The sequence below is a fragment of the Erinaceus europaeus genome, chromosome 10, assembly GCF_950295315.1.
Source record: "Erinaceus europaeus chromosome 10, mEriEur2.1, whole genome shotgun sequence".
In the NCBI taxonomy this organism is placed as follows: Eukaryota; Metazoa; Chordata; class Mammalia; order Eulipotyphla; family Erinaceidae; genus Erinaceus; species Erinaceus europaeus.
Genome location: NC_080171.1, coordinates 31,914,251 through 31,934,859, shown reverse-complemented (window position 1 = coordinate 31,934,859; position 20,609 = coordinate 31,914,251). Strand labels below are relative to the sequence as shown.

At 42.7% G+C, this 20,609-nt stretch overlaps 1 protein-coding gene across 7 annotated transcripts in view; it reads right to left on the bottom strand.

Annotated features, from left to right (window-relative positions):
- FRMD3 (FERM domain containing 3) overlaps nucleotides 1–20,609 on the bottom strand; it is a 358,746-nt gene that overhangs the window by 249,602 nt on the left and 88,535 nt on the right. For 2 of the 7 annotated variants that reach the window (XM_060199503.1, XM_060199505.1), the window contains exon 2: nucleotides 20,428–20,574. The exons of 4 other annotated variants lie outside the window; for them this stretch is intronic. In XM_060199503.1, the coding sequence (XP_060055486.1) occupies nucleotides 20,428–20,574 (147 nt within the window). The remainder of the gene's footprint in view (nucleotides 1–20,427; nucleotides 20,575–20,609) is intronic. One more of the 7 variants, XM_060199504.1, reaches the window with a different exon arrangement.

The window sequence follows — 20,609 nt, the reverse complement described above, 5'->3', positions numbered from 1 at the left end:
CTTGAAAATCCAATGCTCTATCCACTGTGCCAGCCCCAGAACCACAATAAATCCTTTTCTAAAAGAAATTTAAATAGTGGGTTGGCAAGATAGCACACCTGCAATGCTGTCTGCTTTACACACGGCCCAGTTTTGAGTCTGGCCCATACCGCATCAGTGGAAGCATTGGTGTTGTGGTATCTTTTCAAAACCCTCTCTGCTTCTCTGCCTCGCTTCTACTATTGGAAAAATTCAGCCCAGAGCAATGAAGCCCCAGTGAAGACAAAAAAAAAAAAAAAAAAAATTAATCAGTCAATCTAAATTCACACAGAGTCAAGATAAGCATAAGTCTTTTACTGCTAAAAACTGCAACAGTTTTCCAACTTTGCAGGTAAAATAATACATTTTTCTTTTTATTCACCACTCAAGGCACATATATGTGATCATAACGTCAAATGTTCTGTATGATTCCATATGTGCCTTGCACAGAACACAAGACTCAGGGCAAAGAATAACAGAAAGTCTTGTGTATTTTACAACTGTTACAAAGTCTGAGCAGGCATATGGAAACGACTTACATATGTGAGGGACTTGTCCTAAAATGAACTTTAAATTAGAATTTCTGCATAGTAGCAAACATGCAAGAGGGTTTACACTGGAAAATCAGACTCCTCCTCCTACCCTTGCCCCCAGCCACCAATTAACTCTCGCCAGAGGTAACCTGAGTCATTTCTTATGTCCATCAGTCATGTGGAAGCTCTTCTTTTTTGCACAAGGGACAACAGCTTGCAGGGGTTTTGTTTGTTTTTTATGCATCCCCTCCCCACTGTTTTCATTTAATGATCTACCTTGGAGATCTTTTCGCATTGGTACATATGGAGTTGTCTCATCTTTTATTTTTCTGAATTGTTTCCCAATAATTTTATTGGGGGGGGTAGTAGTTTGCAATATATTTGTTGACACATGGGTACAATTTCTCATCTCCCATGACAGATGCCTACAAAACACTCTCATCCCCAACATGGGTCCTTTTCCAGCATCATGCACCAGGAGCCCAACACTCTCTCCACCCTCTCATATCAGTTATTTTTAATTTATTTATGGGGGGGGGGTCTGGCAATGCCAGGAATCAAACTCAGGACCCCATACTTGACAGTCTAACACTCTACTCATTGCACCACCTCCCAAGCCATGCCTCATCCTTTTCAATGGCCACCTCCTTTGTTTCGGGGTGTCTCTCTCCTTCTCCGGCAGGGTAGCCTCCAGGGGAAAGGTAACGGGCTGGTTCTTTCTTGCTCACAACAGGGGTGACACGAAGTAAAAGACACCAGGGGACTCTTAGCGTGTCTAGAATCTGAGTGCTAGAATCCCAGAATCCTAGAGTCTGTTTATTAGCAAAGTGGACATGAGTTAAATAGAAAAGCAATGGAGGTAATTATTGTTGAAATATGTCAGAAATTACAGGTTTCTTAACAGTCAGCATGCCCCTAAGGTAGGGGGCTGGTATGATAGGAATTGATGAGATACAAGACAGTTATTTTCCATGGCACAAGCAACTTAATTATCCAAAGGTATTTGAGAGAAGCAGAGGGGTTGAACCCGTAGGGTGAGGCAGAGAGAAGATGGATATCAAAAAGCCATATAGTTTGGAATTTCTCTTGTCTGGGGTCTGAGGTATGTGATGAAGTGTGTGATAAGATGTGTTCTTCTGTGATCAGAAGGTGACTTTGAATGAGTGAATCTGTGGCCATGTGGCCTGCAGTTAATGGAGGGAAGTACTGGGGTATCTGTGGGCCTGAGAGTCAAGAAGGAAAGAACCAAGTCTGAGTTTCCCCCCTTATGCTCACCTCGGTTGAGAGAGACTTACCAAGAGGTTATCTTCTCAGACCTCCATCCAAAGATGGGGGTGGTTCTCCCTAAGCTCTATCAGGCTTACACATGTTCCCAACACCTTTGTACAGAGACACCTTGCTTGATTTAGCCTCTTTCGTGTTGATTGAGAGGAAGCTTCAAATTTTTGAAAGCAAGCTGTGCTGCTTTAAAGAAATCCACATATGTGAAATTCCACAAACTGGAAAAATATCCACAACATAGATTCCTAGAAATGGAACTGCTGAATCAAATATACACATGGGTCTATATATGCAAATGTAGACATCTATATGTAATATTATGAAGGCTATTACAAAAGCATTCTGCTCGAATATTACAATAGTTAGACTCCCAGCAGACCTGGGTGAAAGGATCTGCTATTCCTGCCTCCTGGTCAAGAGTGTTCTATATATTCTCTTCATCAGCTAAGTGATAAATTTCTGATTGAAATCATGATTTATGAACATTTTACATACTTTAAAGTTCTCAGTTTTAAAAGTAATAAAGCATCCCTGTAGGTCTGAGCTCGCATTCTGTGGTCATAGCTAGGAATATTCTAGGCTGCACTCATTGCTGGACCCATCTTCCTCAAGTGGTAGAATATGGCAGTCCCCACCAATGTAGACCCACATTGTGGGCAAAGTCCTGTAGAGAGACCCACAAGAGGGTCCACTATGTTGTTCCTGATGGAGATGACCAGTGACAGTGGTGAGAGGGATCTGTTAGAGGTCTAGGCCCATCATGTTTATGTGGGAATACCAGGATTCCCTGACTAGGACCCCAGGTGATGGAGTGGCCTGATAGTGACTAGTCATTAAAGTATGCTAGTCATTAAAATATGCTAGTCTCCTGCCCTTATCCAGCTTTTGCAGTCCTTACTTTGTCTGACAACGTTAACTTTGGAGTGACTGAGGGATGTGAAATAGGAAGTAGGTGAGGAGGGTGTCTAGGTATAAGTAGAAACTATTTGATTAAGTACTTTATGGTGTCTTTTTTTAGGTCTTCCTATTTGCTTGCTGCACTTATTGAGTCACTGAAAAACTATTGTGCACTTTTACTTTAAGGAATATATTTTCCCCTAACTTATGGATACATGTGCACGTGTGCCCTTTTCTTATGGGCCCTGGTCTATATCCAGATTTTGTGGCTTTGTTAGGAAGTGCACCCCCCAAAATGGAATTAAGGAGTCCTATGAGCTAGGAAAGGTCTCACTAGAGTAATGAAGCTGGAGGGTTGACATTCCATGCCTGATATCTCTGAACACAATCCGAAATGAAACATGCTAAAGTGCTACTGGCTGCATTGGTTTCTTTGAGGTCAGTAGATGTAGTATCAAATGGTATGAATCGAGAGAAGCATGTAAGAAAATGAGCCACACGCCAGAGGTTCCAGGACTGGGAGAAATATGGGTATTATAGAGAATGGGGAATGTGCCTGCTGTCTTAGAGTAAGAAGACAATAAAGAGTTATTACTATAACCAAGTTACTTGGGAATTTGGTTGACTTTGAAAATCACATGGTTAGGATTTTCTGTATCATAGAAGACCTCACCATATTTTATATCATTTAATGCTATTTACATATAGCTGTATCTTATATAGTGACATGACCAGTTGCTTCTGGTCTCCCTGGTCTAAGATTTTAGGTGATTGTAGATGCTACCATGATGCCAACCTGACTTCACTAGACAGATGACCTCACCAATGTACCCTGGAACCCTACCTCTCCAGAGCCCTAACCCACTAGGGAAAGATAGAACTAGGCTGGGATTATGGATCGACCTGACAACACTCATATCCAGTAGAGAAGCAATTACAGAAGCCAGACCTTGCATCTTCTATACCCCATAATGATCCTGGGTCCCTGATCACCCAGAGGTAATCCCTATTCTTTATAGGGAAACTTCCAATGGAGATTATGGGATACAGAACTCTGGTGGTGGGAACTATGTGGAACTGTACCCCTCTTATCCTATGATCTTGTCAATCATTATTAAATCAATTTTTAAAAATTATCAAAAAAAAGTAATAAAGCACCATTTGAAACAATACAAGCTAAAGAATATCAAACAACTAATGAATGAGACATTGAGCTTTTCAAGAGGAAGGTGCTATAAAATTCAAGGCTAGCCACCCTGTAAAGATCTGTCAGGTTCATATGAGCAATAAAAAAGAGCACTGCCCAACCTCCTATAATAAATGAATTCATAATGCCTATACACTTCACAAAAGCCCAGTGTGGTTGTTCTCAAACAGAGAACACCACCCAACAACTGTCTAAAGTTCAACTACTTGGTAATGGCAGTGCTACGCATGAGTGTCTGCTTTATGCTATAAGACTGCCTTGAATTTGTTTAGTGAAAAAGAAAAGTGAAAGAGAAGCTGAGGGTGCAATGAAGTCACTTTTCCCATTATTATGTACCATCTCATCGGCTCTGTGAATATCATTCCTTTAAAGTGGCAACTGGAGTCGGGTCACCTGGGTCCTGAACCAGTGCTTAGCTTGTTGGATGACTCCAGTCAAGTTACTTGATCCTCTGAAGCTTCCAGCTCCTCATCAATTAAAATTTAAAAGGTTTTTCTTTCAGGTTTCGTCCAACAGAGAGTCACTGATAGTGCTACTGATTAATGTATAGTAGGGGGCTTTCCAATAGAGAATACTGACAGTCTTCGGCTTGCCATCATTTGTACCAACTTGAGCTAGATGCCTGGCTGTGGCTTGGGGGCTGACAGGAGACAATGGGACCAAGAGCCAGATTTCTGTGTTTGGACAGGATTCTACAGCCTCGGGACCTGTCCAAGGAACCAGCTAGAAGGAGTTTCTATTGATCACATACTATGAGAAGAATGAATAAACACATTTTGAAATTTGGAACTAATCAGGTTAGCTGGGTAAATATTTTTTTATTAGTGATTCAATACTGATTTACAAAGCTACATGCCATCAGGGGTATAACTCCACACCATTCCCACCACCAGAGTTCTGAATCCCAAGTCCCTCCATTGCAAACCACTGCAGTTCTTCCAAGGTTGTAGACATGGGCTGTCATCTCTACAACAGTCTGCAATTGTACATAACTGCCCCCTTTTTCTTCTGGGTCCAATCTTCTCTCCCCCTCCCAGCCACACATAACCCGCTTACTACATCCAAATATCTTTCCCTTTTTTGTCCTCTCTCTCTGGGACCTGATGGAGCTGGAGGTCAGAGCCCTGTTATCCTCTTCCTCCTATCACTTCTCCCCCACTGGGAGTATAGATCAAAGTTGTTTTTGGGGTTCAGAAGTTAGGAGTTCTGGCTTCTGTGATTGCTTCTCTGCTGGATTTAGGTGTTGGCAGGTCAATCCATACTTTAGCTGGGTGCAATTAAAGTTGCTATTTAAATCAATGGAATGGGGCACCAGGTCAGTTTAATACCCTCAAGTGGCTCTTGTTATATCACCTGTGTACACACACGTGCCATGAAGTCACAGAAAAAATTTCTACTATGGGGGCTCCCAAGTCACCAGCCACAAAGTCTATGAAGGAAGTGATGGGTCCTTGGATTTTCCAAGAAGGGCACAATCTATGAAAATGAAAAGTAAAGAGAATTGGGGCCAGGTGGTGGCACAAGGACACAGGTTCAAGCCCCTGATCCTCACCTGCCTGAAGAAAACTTCCCAAGAGGTAGAACAGTGCTACAGCTGTCTCTCAGTCTCTCTCACCTTCTATATCCCTTCTCTCTCAATTTATCACTGTCTCTATCCAATAAGTAAATCAATAATGTATCTTTAAAAAGATATTTTTTTAAAAAGCTGAGTACTCAGAAAACAAGAAGGCTGGATCTACATAACTTACAATCCAACAAAATGGAAAAGTTAGCAGAAAGCATCCAAAATCAAGATGCAGTCATGACCTTAGGAACATTATACTACGTGGCATGTCAGAGAAAGAAAAATACTGAATGATCTCACTTGTGTGTATGATCTAAAAACACTGAACTCATAAAAACAGTGAGCAGAACTGTTGTTGACAGGTGCTGGGGGGTTGGGCTAGGAGGAATGGCAATGGGGAGCTACCAGACAAAGGTAACAAAGTTTTGGTCTTAAGATGAATAAGTTCTGGGCATCTAAACACACAACATGGTGTCTATAATTCACAAGGCTGTGCTGCAGACTTGAAAGGTCCTATTAGAGCAATGCTATAATTTTTCTTGCCACAACTACAGCAATAGCAAAATGGCAATTATGTGTAGTAAGAGATGTATTAAGGAGCTTTATGGTAAATACTTCCCCAGAGATGAATATATATAAAATCATCATCATGCTGTACACTCTGAACTGACACAATGTTCTACATCAATTATGTTTCAGTAAAGATGAAGCAAAAGAGCTGGTCAAAGTGGTCATCTTTGATCATTTTGATCAAATTCCATAGGCAGGAAAAAAAAACAGATAGTAAATGAAACAGGAGACTTTAGGAGGACTGGGGACTTTAGGGGCGAGCAAAAGAAAACTGGTGAGCTAGGGAAATAGCAAAAGACCCATGCTTGAGGTCCCAGGTTCAATCCCCAGCATCACCATAAGCCACTGCTGAGCAGTGCTCTAGTCTTGGCATCTCTCAATCTCTCTCTCCATCTCTCTCTCTCTCCCCCCTTCTCTCCCTCTCTCTCTCTCTCTCTCTATCCTTCCTTCCCTCCCTCCTTCCCTCCCTCCCTCCCTCCCCACTTATTTCTCTGTATCTCCCTTATTAAAATTAAATAAGTGAGGGAGTCGGGCTGTAGCGCAGCGGGTTAAGCGCAGGTGGCGCAAAGTACAAGGACCGGCATAAGGATCCCGGTTCGAAACCCGGCTCCCCAGCTGCAGGGGAGTCGCTTCACAGGCGGTGAAGCAGGTCTGCAGGTGTCTATCTTTCTCTTCCCCTCTCTGTCTTCCCCTCCTCTCTCTGTTTCTCTCTGTCCTGTCCAACAACGATGACAACAACAATAATAACTACAACAATAAAACAACAAGGGCAACAAAAGGGAATAAATAAATAAAATAAAATATTTTTTAAAAATCTAATAAAAAAATAATAATAATAAAAAGTAAGTGAAATATTTTTTAAAAGCACCACTTGTATAAAGAAAGAGAAAGGAATGAAGAAAAGGAGCTGAAGACCCAAAACAGGAGGCAAGACAGTAGGCTGGCCAAGCACTAGTTGTCATCAGTTAATTATTCACTTGTGTAATAAACAGATGGCAATATGATTAGTGTCCTTATAAAAAAAAAAAAACCATGCCATATTGGGTCAAGAGTCCATCCTTATGGCCCCATTTAACCTTAGCTATTTCTTTAGAGGCTCCATCTCCAAATGCAGCCACACTGGGAGTTGAGGCTTCAACAATTTGCATTTGAAAAGACACAAATATTCAATCCATAATAGTATCTTTATCTTGTTCCTTCTCCATCCTCTCTCATACTCCCTCACTCCAGGTCCTTGGGACTTCAGCATGTAAATCTTTCCTTCATATTCAGCTTTCAAGACTTCAGCTTGAATGGCATATCACCTAACAGACTATTATTATTGTTGCTTAATAATGATTTGACAAAACCATAGGATAAGAGGGGTACAACTCCACACAATTCCCACCACCAGAGTTCTGTATCCCATCCCCTCCACTAAAAGCTTTCCTACTCTCTATCCCTCTTAGAATATGGACCCAGGGTCTTTATGAGTGTAGAAGGTGTGGTTTGGCTTCTGTGATTGCTTCTCCGCTGGACATGGGCATTGGCAGGTCAATCCATAACTCCAGCCTCTGACAGGACAGTTGTTTTTAATTTTTATTTACAATATGGAAATATTGACAAGACCATAGGATAAGAGTGGTACATTGCCATACAAATCCCACCACCAGAACTTCCATCCCCTCCCTTGATAGTTTTCCTATTCTTTATCCCTCTGGGAGTATGGATCCAGGATCATTAAGGTAGAAGGTCTGGCTTCTATAATTGCTTCCTCACTGAACATGGGTGTTGGCGGGTCGATCCATACTCCCACCCTGGCAGGGCATTCTTATCCTACCTGGCCAGAGGTTTTCTGCCAGCCCTAGAATGAATCCCTCCACTCCAGGCAGGTCTATTCTTGGTTCTCTCCCAGTTTAACCCAAACCATCACCTAGGCTTTAACTGATCAATTAGTCATTCAGCCAACAAATAAATGTATAACATTTCTATCACAGGATCCTAGTACAAAATACCTATGGGCCTCAGACAATTAAAATATATGAATGATGGGGGCCAAGGAACTGCTATAACCCCTGTGTGTAACTCACAGCTATTCTACAAAGTCTCCCAACTTTTAAATGAGAATGTTGAAATTAAATCTATTCAGAACACTGTAGAGATTGCATCATCTTAAAGCTTCCTGTTTGAAATGTCTATGCTAACTGCTGGGAAAGGCAGCAGGAAACAGACAAGACACTTATTGCTAAGAGTCTAGAGAAGGAGACAGCCAAAGTGGGAGACGATGGCTCGACAGTGTGACAAGAGTGCCAACGGGGCCACATCCTGACCCCCAGAAGCTTCATGTTAGACTACAGGGCAGAGGGGAATTGAAGTTGCAGATGGGACAGTTATTAGCTGATCTCGAGAAGCGGGGAGGAGCCAGGATTCTCCTATAGGCCCAATGTGACCACAGGGTTCTTTGCAGTGGGAAAGGACAGAGGTATTCAGAGTCAGAGAGATACGTGAAGATGCTGGGTTTGAGGATAGAAGAAGGGGCCACTAGCCAAGGAATGAAGGAGACTTCTAAAAACTGAAAAATACAAGGAGACAAGGGTGCCCCTAAGTCTCCAGATGGTGCTCATCCCTCTGACACCCTGATTTTTAGCCCAGTGAAACCCACTTCAGATTCCAGAGCTGGATAACAGTCATTTTGTTGTAGTAATTTGTCACAGTATCAGCAGGAATCTAGTAGATGGAGTAAACTTGGGATCCCAAGAGAGGCACCTAACCCAGACTTGGGGGACAAGGAGTACTGATGAACCATTCCCAGAGAAGATGGATAAGTCCTAGTGGTAAAGAAGGGCTGTAGTTTCCACAAGTAGAACTAGTATATGCAAAAGGCCTGTGATCTCCACTCCAGAAATACCAAGGCATTTAAAATAGCAAGAGTGTAGCTCTATTTGCCAAATTCTGCTTTTCTAGAAATTTCTTCAGTGATTCTCTTGCAAACTCTATTAGACAATTTTTTTTTTACAGACTGAATAAGAGACCCAAAAGAGATCAAGGGACCTCAAAAAAAGTTACAGTTCTGAGTGTCACTGTCTTCACTTGCAATACAAGGAAGCTGGATTAGGTGAACCAAAAGTCTCTCCTTGACTACTTACTAGGTGAGCTCTGTTGTGAGGGGGAAAAAAATAAAAATAAAACAATTCTCTATTTTTGCCACTTAAGTCTAGCTCTGGCCCCCAATGCCACAGAACTGGAAGGAACCTCCATCTTTGTTATTACTAACATATAAACATACCTCTGCTCAGACCAAGTTGTGCCAATGTCCTGGGGCTTCTAAAGCATCTCAACATTAAGGAGACCTTTGCAATCTCTATAGTCAGGTATCTGATCTGAAATGGTAACAGCTGAGATACCCAGTGTCCCATGAAGCATCTCTGGCCCACTGACTCCTGTATCTCTACATGGACAGTTCTCTTGGCAATGCTGAGATCCCATGTCCCCATGTGCACCCTCAAAGGGATCAGGAGATGATCGCATCCTCCCTAGAACCTTGCACTCATGGTCACCACTGCTCAGAAATCAAAAGTTGTCCTCAGCCCCTCCTCTATGAGCCCCAAAGCCCCAGTTCCTTACTGCTCTCCCAAAAAAGCTGGGAGCTTTTGTCTTCTGGAGTGTCACCTGTCACAGAAAAAAGTCAGAGCTGCAATCTCCCAGAAGCTTCAGCTTCCTCCCTAATCAAAGAAGAAAGTCAGTGGCAGAGAGAGGTCACTTGTCTGCTAACTAACATCTCAACAAACTCTCCTGGTACCCCTAGGCCTCAGAAAGCATGATGAGTATTTATTTCTATGTATTTCATATTTAATTTTTAAATACTCAACTGGCGAAAACCAACTTGCATGCACAACTATAAAACCGCCCCTATTAGCAAGGACAGTCTCTGAGTAATAATAATCATCTCTTACTAATATACATAGTCCAAACCATGGCGACACCTTGTGCTATGGACTCTGACAGCAAAGGAAGTAGAAACAAGGAGAGTTGGGGATTCAGAAACTGGTCACAGGTGTCTTTCTCAGCGTACTTCTCTATTCTGCTTGAGCACATGTTAACCTTAAACACTGAACTGCTTACGATTGGTAATAATAAGCAACTGGGTGGTTTCTCCTGGTATAGATAAAGAAATATAATGTATACATAATTTCTTTGCCATTTTGCTTTTGCCAAGAAAATCCGTCCCTGTCTTAAAGGAAAAATCCTCTACTCACCATCTCACTCACATCAAAACCCATTCAGAATCAGTGTCACGGTCACAAAACAGTGGCCTGGGGACTGGAAGACAGGCCCTCTGGTAAAGTGCACACTCCACTATGTGTGAAGACTCAGGTTCAAGCCTCCAGTCCCCACCTGTGGAAAAAAGGCTTCAAAAGTGATGAAGCAGTGCTGCAAGTGTCTCTCTGTCTCTCTCCCTTTCTATCTCTCCCTTCCTCTCAATTTCTGGCTGTCTCTATCAAATAAAGAAAGGTAATTCAAAAATCAAAAGGGAAACTTCTCAAGTGGTAGAGTGGTATGGCATCTCTTTTCTGTCTCTATTCCTCTCTGTCTCTTAGCCTCTAACTGGAAAAAAAGAAGGAAAGGAAGAAAGAAAAAGAGGAAGGAAGGAAGGAAGGAAGGAAGGAAGGAAGGAAGGAAGGGAAGGAGGGAGGGAGGGAGGGAGGAGAGGAAAGTAGAAAGGAAGAGAGATAACCCATGAGGGGTGATAGAATTGCATAGGCATAAAGCCCCAGCAAAAAACCCTAGTCACAAATAATAATAATAATAATAATAATAATAATACATAAAAATAAAAATGGGGATGGGGTGACATACCTGGTTGAGTACACATGTGCAAAGACCTGGGCTTAAGCCCTGGGTCCCCACCTGTAGGGAGAAAGCTTCACAAGAGGTAAAGCAGTGCCGCATGTGTCTCTATCGGTCTCCCCCTCCTCTCTCAAATTCTCTCCATCATATCAAATAATAAATAAATAATTCTTAGTAAAAGTAATGTTAAATAAAATAAATAAAAAACAGCTCATATCTGCTGACAAAGCTCACAGAAAATTTGGGCTCTTGCCTCCCAGGTGGCCAAGTGATCCATCTTTACTTTTGTCTCTGACAGAAGGGGGAAGGGGAAAGCATACTATGTGATGTAGACACCTCTGTCTGGGGCTCCTGAGCATCTCCATTGGTCCTTGGCACTTGTATCCAAGTGCCTAAGTATCACTTCATACACTTAACGAGCAGCTGATCTTTACTCACTGGTCACCAAGGCCATGGGCCTCTCCCCTAGCCTGACACTTCCCAGCAACCTTTGCACTTCAGATTGGGCCAGTTCCATTGTGACTGCTGACTGGAATAGTCATGAATTATTCAACAACTCTCTCTCTCTGAGCTGGCAGGGGATAGCTGTTCTGGTCAGAGGTGTAGTGTCCTCCAGTCATCAGTGTCTGCATTGTCAAGGGCTCAGGCTGTCACCTCCAAATTTGAGCTCAAGTCCTCAGGCCCAGCTTCTGAGGGGAACCAGTGATGGCTCTCAAGTGGACCCCTGGGTTCTGGCCCTTGCTCTGCCACATTAGATGGGGGAGGAGAAATGATCACCACGGTCACTGTCACACTTCACTCTCAGATCTAATCCCTTCACTTTCCCAAGAGGTCTGGTATTTAATGGTCAGAATTTCCTGAGGATAAAAGGATTTCAGAAAAACACCAGGGAATGATCAAACTCACATGCCAAATAGGCAATTTAATGATTGTTGTTTTTTATTTGGTTGGTTTTGGTTTTTTGTGTTTGTGTGTGTATATGTATATGGGGGGAGAGAGAAGTGAAAAAGGATGGGGGAGGATAATAAGAAAGACAAACAGAAAGACCCACCTGCAGCACTGCTTCACCACTTGTAAAGCTTTCCCCTGCAGGTGGGGAGTGGGGGTTTGAACCTTGGTCCTTGCGCACTATATGTGTGCTCAACTTGTTGTGCCACCACCTGGTCCCCTGTTTGTTTTGTTTCCTTTTCTCTCCCTCCTTCTTCTTTCTTTCCTTCCTTCCTTCCTCCCTTCCTTTCTTTTAACAAAAGCACCACTTGGCTCTGACTTATAGTGATGCAGGGGACTAAATCCAGGACTTTAGAAAGTATTTTTTGCACAGCCATTATGCTATTCCCCTACCCTAGCTGTTTTTTCTGATTTATACCCCCCTCCTGTGGCATGAGCTAGCTATCCTTCCCAGGTGCCCTCTTGAACATAAGCATTAAACTGAGCAAAGTTGAATGAGGGTCTTTGGGACAGGCTACATGGAGAATCTGTCTGTCAAACTGATTGGCAGTTCATTGTTTCTTATTATACACATTCTATCTCACCGACAACTTGGAGGCTAATAGGATAAGATGGTGGCCAGACAGGTGAAGGATTTGTAACAAACATGCCCAAGAGAGCATAGCATGTTCATGACAACTGAGCATCCTGACTCTTGTCCTGTGCTTGTCCCTAAACTCCTTTCTCCCCTTCTGTCCTTCCTTCCTCTCTAGTGCAGATGCTACACAAATCTGCCTCCAAAACAGGGAGGGGGAAAAATAACAGGCTTTTTTACTTGATTATCTTATTTCCCCAGTGCTGTGCTATTTTATGACATCTTGCCTGGCTAAACTCTTCATGGGTGGTGGGGGAAATTTACATCTAAGTCCCAGAATAAAGGTGACATTAAGATACTAGAGGACCGGGAGTCAGGTGGTAGTGTAGTGGGTTAAGCGCATGTAGCGTGAAGCGCCAAGGACCGGCATAAGGGTCCCGGTTCGAGCCCCCAGCTCCCCACCTGCAGGGGAGTCGCTTTACAGGCGGTGAAGCAGGTCTGCAGGTATCTTTCTTTCTCTCCCCCTTTCTGTCTCCCCTCCTCTCTCCATTTCTCTCTGTCTTATCTAACAATAATAACTACAACAATAAAACAGCAAGGACAACAAAAGGGAATAAATAAATAAATATTTAAAAAAGAAAGATGGTTTTAAAAAAAAAGATACTAGAGGACCAGGGACTTGGAGATAGTCCATCCAGTAGAGTGCACACTTTCACACTTTACCCTGTGTGAGGACCATGGTTTGAGTACCAAGCATCACATAGGAGCACCGTGCAAAGGGGAAATTTCACCATGTGTCAACTACTGTACTGTAAACCATTATACTCTAATAAAATGATTTGGGAAAAAAATTAAATAAAGAAAAACAAAGGGGACATTTCATGAGCAGTGGAGCTGTGCTGTGCTATCTCTATCTCTTCCTCTCAACCTCTATGTAAAAAAAAAAAAATCAAAGAGAAACAAGAGTCTGCTCAAAAAAAAAAACCACATATTTTCTATGATAATAGAGAGCCTAACAATGGCTCTGCTAGCTGCATCCCAGCAGACAGCTGTCTTGACGAAACCAAAACTGTATCTCACTGCAGATGGTGGGGAAGAAAGCATCAGAAACTATTCCCTCCTTTTCATCTCATCAATTTGAATCATGCTCAACTCATTTTAAAGTTTTTTTAATTTGAAAAAAAAGTCTTAATCATGGGCTTTAAGCTGGCCAACAATAAAACTCTCAGTTAGACTCTTGAGCCTAAAATCATGAGATGCCTTAGCAGGGCCCATCTGTTAGAGCCATTCAGGGACTTTCTATTAAAAAATTAATAATAATAATTTTTAAAACTACCATTCAGAAGTCCTGGTTTTATTCACAGCCACCAACTGGCATAACTCGGGCACCAACCAGCTTCCTCGGGACCCTGTGACATGGAGACTACAAGTATCCAATCCAGAGACAGACAGGAGACAACTAGAGTAGGTATGTCCATGTGAGCCTGGCTAAACTCCTTGTCCGTTAGCTAGACCAGAAGTGGACATCCATATAATTACTGTGCTGTTCCTGGGGGACATCAGAGCACTTTCTAATGAAGTAATAACCATGACCAGAAAAAGTTGGCGAAATTTCCACACATCTGATTTAAGAATTTGATGCAGCAACCACCACCCCTACAGCTATATACAATGGACATGGAAGCATTAATTTGAAAAGACAGATACACATCTCTGTTCATAGCTGCCTTATTCACAATAAGCAAAATATGGAAGCGACCAAAACATCCAATGTCAGATGACTATATAAAGAAGCTATAGGATGTAAGTTCAATGAAACACTGCTCTGCAATTTAAAATGATGAGATTGCATCATTTGGAACAAAATGGGTAGAACTGGAGGTGATTATGCTCAGTGAGATACGAGGTGAAGGACAACTACTGGATTTGCTCATATGTGGTATATAGACAATTAAAGTAAATGAACTTAGAGGGGAAAAAAACAAACACTCTTGGATGTTACAAGAAATGTGGTGGTTGGGGGTGGGTCACATTGAATTTTGGTGGAGAGGGCAGGGGAGACAGTATAATGGTTATGCAAACAGACTCTGATGCCTGAGGCTCCTAAATTCCAGGTTCAATCCCCCGCACCACCATACGCCAGAGCTGAGCAGTGCTCTGGTGTGTGTGTCTCTCTCTGTGTGTCTCTTTCTCTGAATCTCTCTCAAAATTAAAATAAAATAAAAGCATTTTGGTGGAGAGAGTAATGTGGAGGGTGTATGTGAAAAATTATACTCCCAAAACCTTATACTTTCATAAAATATTATTAAATCACTAAGTTAAAAAATAGGGGGGAGAGAATCACTTTGGTTTAGTTGCTAGGATCAGGGTTCCAGCATGAACCCTGAATTGAGTGGACTGACCTAAGGCACTATCAGAATGAAAGAGAAGCGAGTAGAGGCAGGGGTAGATATCATAATGGTTATGCAAAGAGACTCTGATGTCTAAGGCTCCGAAGTCCCAGGTTCAATTCCCTGCATCCTCATAAGCCAGAGATGAGTAGTGCTCTAGTAAAGAGAGAGAGAGAGAGAGAGAGAGAGAGAGGGGGAGAGAAAATATGAAGGAAGGAAAAGAACAGAAAAGAAAGAGTGAGAAGGGGCTTACACCAGCATACATCCCATCCCGAGTGGTGGGATTTCACCAAGTGCAGCCCCAAACAAATTTCCCTTATGGTTTTTATAGACCAACACACAACTTACACCAAACTGAAAAAGGAATGTCAAAGCATTTTTGTCAGGACACACAAACTAGGGTAGTTAATGTGTGACCAACAAGGTATTTATTCTATGTGTAACACATCACATAGACCCTCTGGCACCGTGCAAGATGTTTATCACCTAACCTCAGGCCCACTTTGTACAATCCACACTCTCTGAGGGGCAGAGGTTTCTCGTCACCATATACCAGCTGAGGCCTTTTGCCTATGGGGCCTGTAGATTCAGGTTACTTACTAACTTGTGACATTCACCAGAGGCCCATTCCTCAGAGAACAGAAACTGTAGCAAAGTGAAAAGTGAGTTACTGCACTGCAGTCCTTAGTTCTATACATAGATCTTAGTACTTAAGGAAATGGAGCAGCAGAAAAGCAGTATTGCAAGGATATATCAATAAGTAATAGACGTTATGAATCACAAGGTGCCCAATATTTAGGTCCAGAGATTAACACTAGTCTTAAGAAAAGAAAAGGGAAAAAAAAAAAACACCTGTCTACCAAGGTGTACATGTGTTTTCCAGCATTGTCATGATATGTTATTTATTTATTTGTTTTTGCTACCAGGGTTGCAGCTGGGACTTGGTGCCTGTACAATTAATCCACAGCTCTTGGCAGCCATTTTTTTCCTTTTTTTTTTTTCTCTTATTTGGCAAGACAGAGAGAAACTGAGAGAGGAAGGGGAGATGGAGAGGGAAAGGACAGAGAGGCACCTGCAAGCCCGGCTGGTGTGAAGCTTCCCTCCTATAAGTGAGGATGAGGGGCCTGAACTCAGATCTTTGTTCATGGTAACATGTGCCCTCAACCGGGTGTACCACTGCCCTGCTCCCATGACAGATTTATTTATTCACTGGCTGATTGCTCTTGGGGCCTCTCTCCTTGGCCAGCAGACAGCCATCTTCTCCTTTCATCCTCACACAGTTTCTGTAGTAGATCATTTCTTTCTTTCTTTCTTTCTTTCTTTCTTTCTTTCTTTCTTTCTTTCTTTCTTTTGCCTCCAGGGTTATTGCTAGGGCTCGGTGCCAGCACTACAAATCCACTGCTCCTGGAGGCCTTTTTTTTTTTTCCTCTTGTTGGCCTTGTTTTATCATTGTTGTGGCTATTACTATTGTTTTATTGATGTCGTTGTTGGGTAGGACAGAGAGAAATGGAGAGAGGAGGGGTAGAAAGACAGAGGAAGAGAAAGACACATGCAGACCTGCTTCACCACCTGTGAAGTGACCCCCCCCACACAGGTGGAGAGCCAAGGGCTCAAACCAGGATCCTTATGCCGGTCCTTGCACTTGGCGTCATGTGCACTTAACCTACTGTGCTACCGCCCCACCCCCAAGTAGTAGCCCATTTCTTGATCTCTATCTCTGCTTACTTCTCAGGACACTGGTCATATTGGATTAAGGTGCAGCCACAGGACTTCATTTTACCTCCTTAAGGACCCTCTCCCTAAACAGTCACATTCTGGGTGGTGGAGTGAGGTTTGGACCTCAGCAGATGACTATTAACCAGTTGCAGGGTACAAAAAATTAAAAATAATACTACTAATAAAAAGGTTTGTTTCATATACTTACTCCATACCAAAAGTCTGCAAAGCTGAGTTCTACGCTCCTGCTGGGCCCAGAACGCTGACAATCTTTTACACATTTGCTGCGCTTGTTTCTGTGAGGGAATCTCACTATGATCACTGGGGGAAATAGTGGGTTTACACATCTAGAACTTATCTAGACATATGCTCCATCCCAGCAAGCCACCCTGAGAGCCAACGTTTCTCAGTACAAGGGAAAGATTACAGAACAAATGTGTACCAGCTGGTGTGGGCAAATAATGAGATCTGGAAACAGTGTCTAAAGGTATATCACTCTACTATCATGGTAACCAAGTAGCAACAGCCATACTATAAACCATTAACCCACAAATAAAATGATAACAGACCAAAATATTTTTTTTTAAAAATTAAGGTATTATCATTCTAAGGCCAGAGTATAGCTTACCAAGTTGGGTGCCTCTCTTGCTGTGTGAGTTCCCAGATTCAAGCCCAGATACCACAAGACCCCAGAAGAGGCTGGGAAGGTGGGGGGGGGTGTTCAGGGTGGTGGTGACCAGTGCTGTGGTTTCCCTCTCTCTGTGTCTCACTCTGATTCTATCTGAATGAAAAGTGTCAATACAGAGAGGTGAAATCACACAATACACACACACACACACACCAAAATAAAAGTGCATCATTTCAAAACAGACATCAACTGTGTGTCCTTGTGCGCTACTAGAACAATCCTAACATCTCCCCGGTTACAGCAGTGGGCAGGCACACCAGGCAGACGTAGGAGATTAACCACAAAATTCTAGGCTGTTTAGTAACTCAGCAAGACAGAGCAAACACTTGTGAGAATGTTGAAAATGGCATAATCTGGGCAACCCAGAGCCACAAATAAATAAAAAGGGCAGCACGGGAGTCGGGCTGTAGCACAGCAGGTTAAGCGCAGGTGGCGCTAAGCTCAAGGACCGGCGTCAGGATCCCGGTTCGAGCCCCCGGCTCCCCACCTGCAGGCAGGTCCCTTCACAGGCGGTGAAGCAGGTCTGCAGGTGTCTGTCTTTCTCTCCCCCTGTCTTCCCCTCCTTTCTCCATTTCTCTCTGTCCTATCCAACAACAACGACATCAATAATAACTACAACAATAAAACAACAAGGGCAACAAAAGGGAATAAATAAATAAAATTAAATTTAAAAAAATTTTTAAATAAATAAAAAAAATAAAAAGGGCAGCACAAGCTACACCCCAAGTGCCAACAAGGAAGAGACTCTGCCTTCCTCTCCCTTCCATGTTAATCAAGGAAGAGACTCTGCCTTCCTTTCCCCTCCATGTTAATCAAGAACTGGCACTGAGGCCTGGGTTTGATAGAGAAAACAGAGTTTTGGACTTTAATATCCAAAGGGCTCATACAACCTGATGAACTCCAAGTTGAGGGTCAGAGAGATAGCTCACCAGGTAGGGTGCCTGCCTTGCTATATGTGCAGTTCAGGTTCAAGGCCTGGGACCATACAAGAGGGGTTACCATGGCACTGGAGGAAATTCTGGTGCTGCAGTGTCTCTCCCTCCCTTTCACTCTCTCTGTTTCTCTCCCTGAATGAAAAGGCAGTCCAGAGAGGTGAAATTGCACACATGCAAGGTCCCAGCTCCACTAAAGAATTAATTTCTAGGGAAAGAGAAAAACAGGCTAAGAGTATAGATCGACCTGTCAACACCCATGTTCAGCGGAGAAGCAATTACAGAAGCCAGACCTTCCACCTTCTGCAACCCACAATTATCCAGAGTCCATGCAGAGGGATAAAGAATAGGGAAGCTATCAAGGGAGGGGATTGGATACGGAGTTCTGGGGGTGGGCACTGTATGGAAATGTACCCCTCTTATCCTGTAGTCTTGTCAATATTTCCATTTTATAAATAAAAAATTTAATCCTTTGGTGAATGCACCACTTTCTCACCATGACAGAAATTAAAGCATTCATGGGAAAAAACTCTTTCACAAGCCAGAGAAAATGACAGGTGTCATTTTAAATTATCCTATCTCAATTTTTGGCATTAGCAGAAAGCACAGCCATTGAGTTCCTGCTGCTTCTGCTTGGTCAAAAAATAAATCACCTTTAGAGATAGTCTTACCACTGAAGATCAGATATTTATCCCAAGAATTGAATGAAACTGGGAGTTCTGGGTTCGGTGTGTGTGTGTGTGTGTGTGTGTGTTGCCAAAAAGGTTGTCACTGGGGCTTGCTGTCTGCATGACTCCATTGTTCCCAGTGGCCATTTTTTCTTTCTGTTTTGATAGAAGGTGAGAGACAGAGAAAAAGGAGAAACAGAGAGAAGAGATATCCGTAGCACTACTACACCACTCATTAAGTTTTTCCCAGGGCTTGCATCTGGGTCCTCATGCATGGTAATATATACAGTCTACCAGGTGTGCCACCACCCTGCCCCTGGTTTGTTTGTTTTTTTTTTTTTCCCTCCAGGGTTATTGCTGGGGCTCTGTACCTACACTATGAATCCACTACTCCTGGAGGCCATTTTTTCCCTTTTGTTGCCTTTGTTGTTTATCATTGTTGTTATTGCTGTCATTGTTGGATAGGACAGACAGAAATGGAGAGAGAAGAAGACAGAGAGGTGGAGAGAAAGATAGACACCTGCAGACCTGCTTCACCACTTATGAAGCGGACCCCCCCCCCCCCCCCGCAGGTAGGGAGCCAGGGGCTCAAAACAGGATCCTTACGCTGGTCCTTGCACTTAATGCCATGTGCACTTAATCCACTGCACTACCACCCGGCCCCCACCTGGTTTGGTTTCTTAAAGAATCATTAAGCAGAGAAAAAAAAAGTCCCTGCAATGGGGATGAGTGGCACTGTATCTAGTTGAGAATATACATTAACACACTCAAAGATATAGGTTGGAGCCTCCAGTCCCCACCTGCAGGAAGGAAACTTCTTAAGTAATGAAACAATGCTACAGGTGTTCCTCTCTCTTTCTTTCTCCATCTCCCTTGCTATCTCCCTACTCCCTCTCAATATCTCTCTGTTCCAACTAATAAATTAACATCTTTTTTAAAAGGGGGGGGATGACCACCAGAAGGCACTGCATATCAGTGATAACCCCAGTGGGGGGGTGATAAAAAGAAAGAAAGAAAGAAAAAGAAAGAAAGAAAGAAAGAGAGAGAGAGAGAGAAAGAAGTCTTTCCAGGATACCTTTCAGAAGTCATTCAAGAAAGATTCTCTTGAATTTCATGCCTTCTTCTAATTCTTCTAAAAAAAGAATTTCTTTTTATTTTATTTTTCTGAAAATCTGTTAAAGTTACTAAAGCCAAGCTCAGTTCTGGTTTACGGTGGTGAATGGGGACTAAACCTGGGACTCTGGAGCCTCAGAAAAGAAAGTCTTTTTACATAACCATTATGCTATCTCCCCTGTTTATTTGTTAATGAAATACTGTTCAGTTCTGGCTTATGGTGATACAGAGGACTAAACCAGGGACCTCTGGTACCTTATGCATGACAGTCTATTGCACTACTGTTGGCCCCATTTCCCCAGCCCCCTTCTACTTTGTTCCAATAAAATAATGCAGAACATCCCACAGTAACCCATGACATATGTCATGTTGAAGTCATGACATATACCATGAATTGACTATATTTTAACCAGCTGATAGGGTCTTTGAAAACTATACAAGCAAACCGCCTTCTGCCCAGTTAAGGCAGGCTGGGATTATTAGACCATGATGGGCCAGCACCTTGGAGGCTGCCTTCTTGTCTTCTAGCTCTGGGAGCCCGGGGCTCAACTCCCGACTTTTCTTAACTTGACCACTGAAGTGTTTACTCACATACTGCTTGCTCAAATTCAATATCTTGCTTTCTGACACAGCAAGTTTGACGGTTTTCTAAAGAAATAAGAAACAGGAAGTGCAGTTAATCA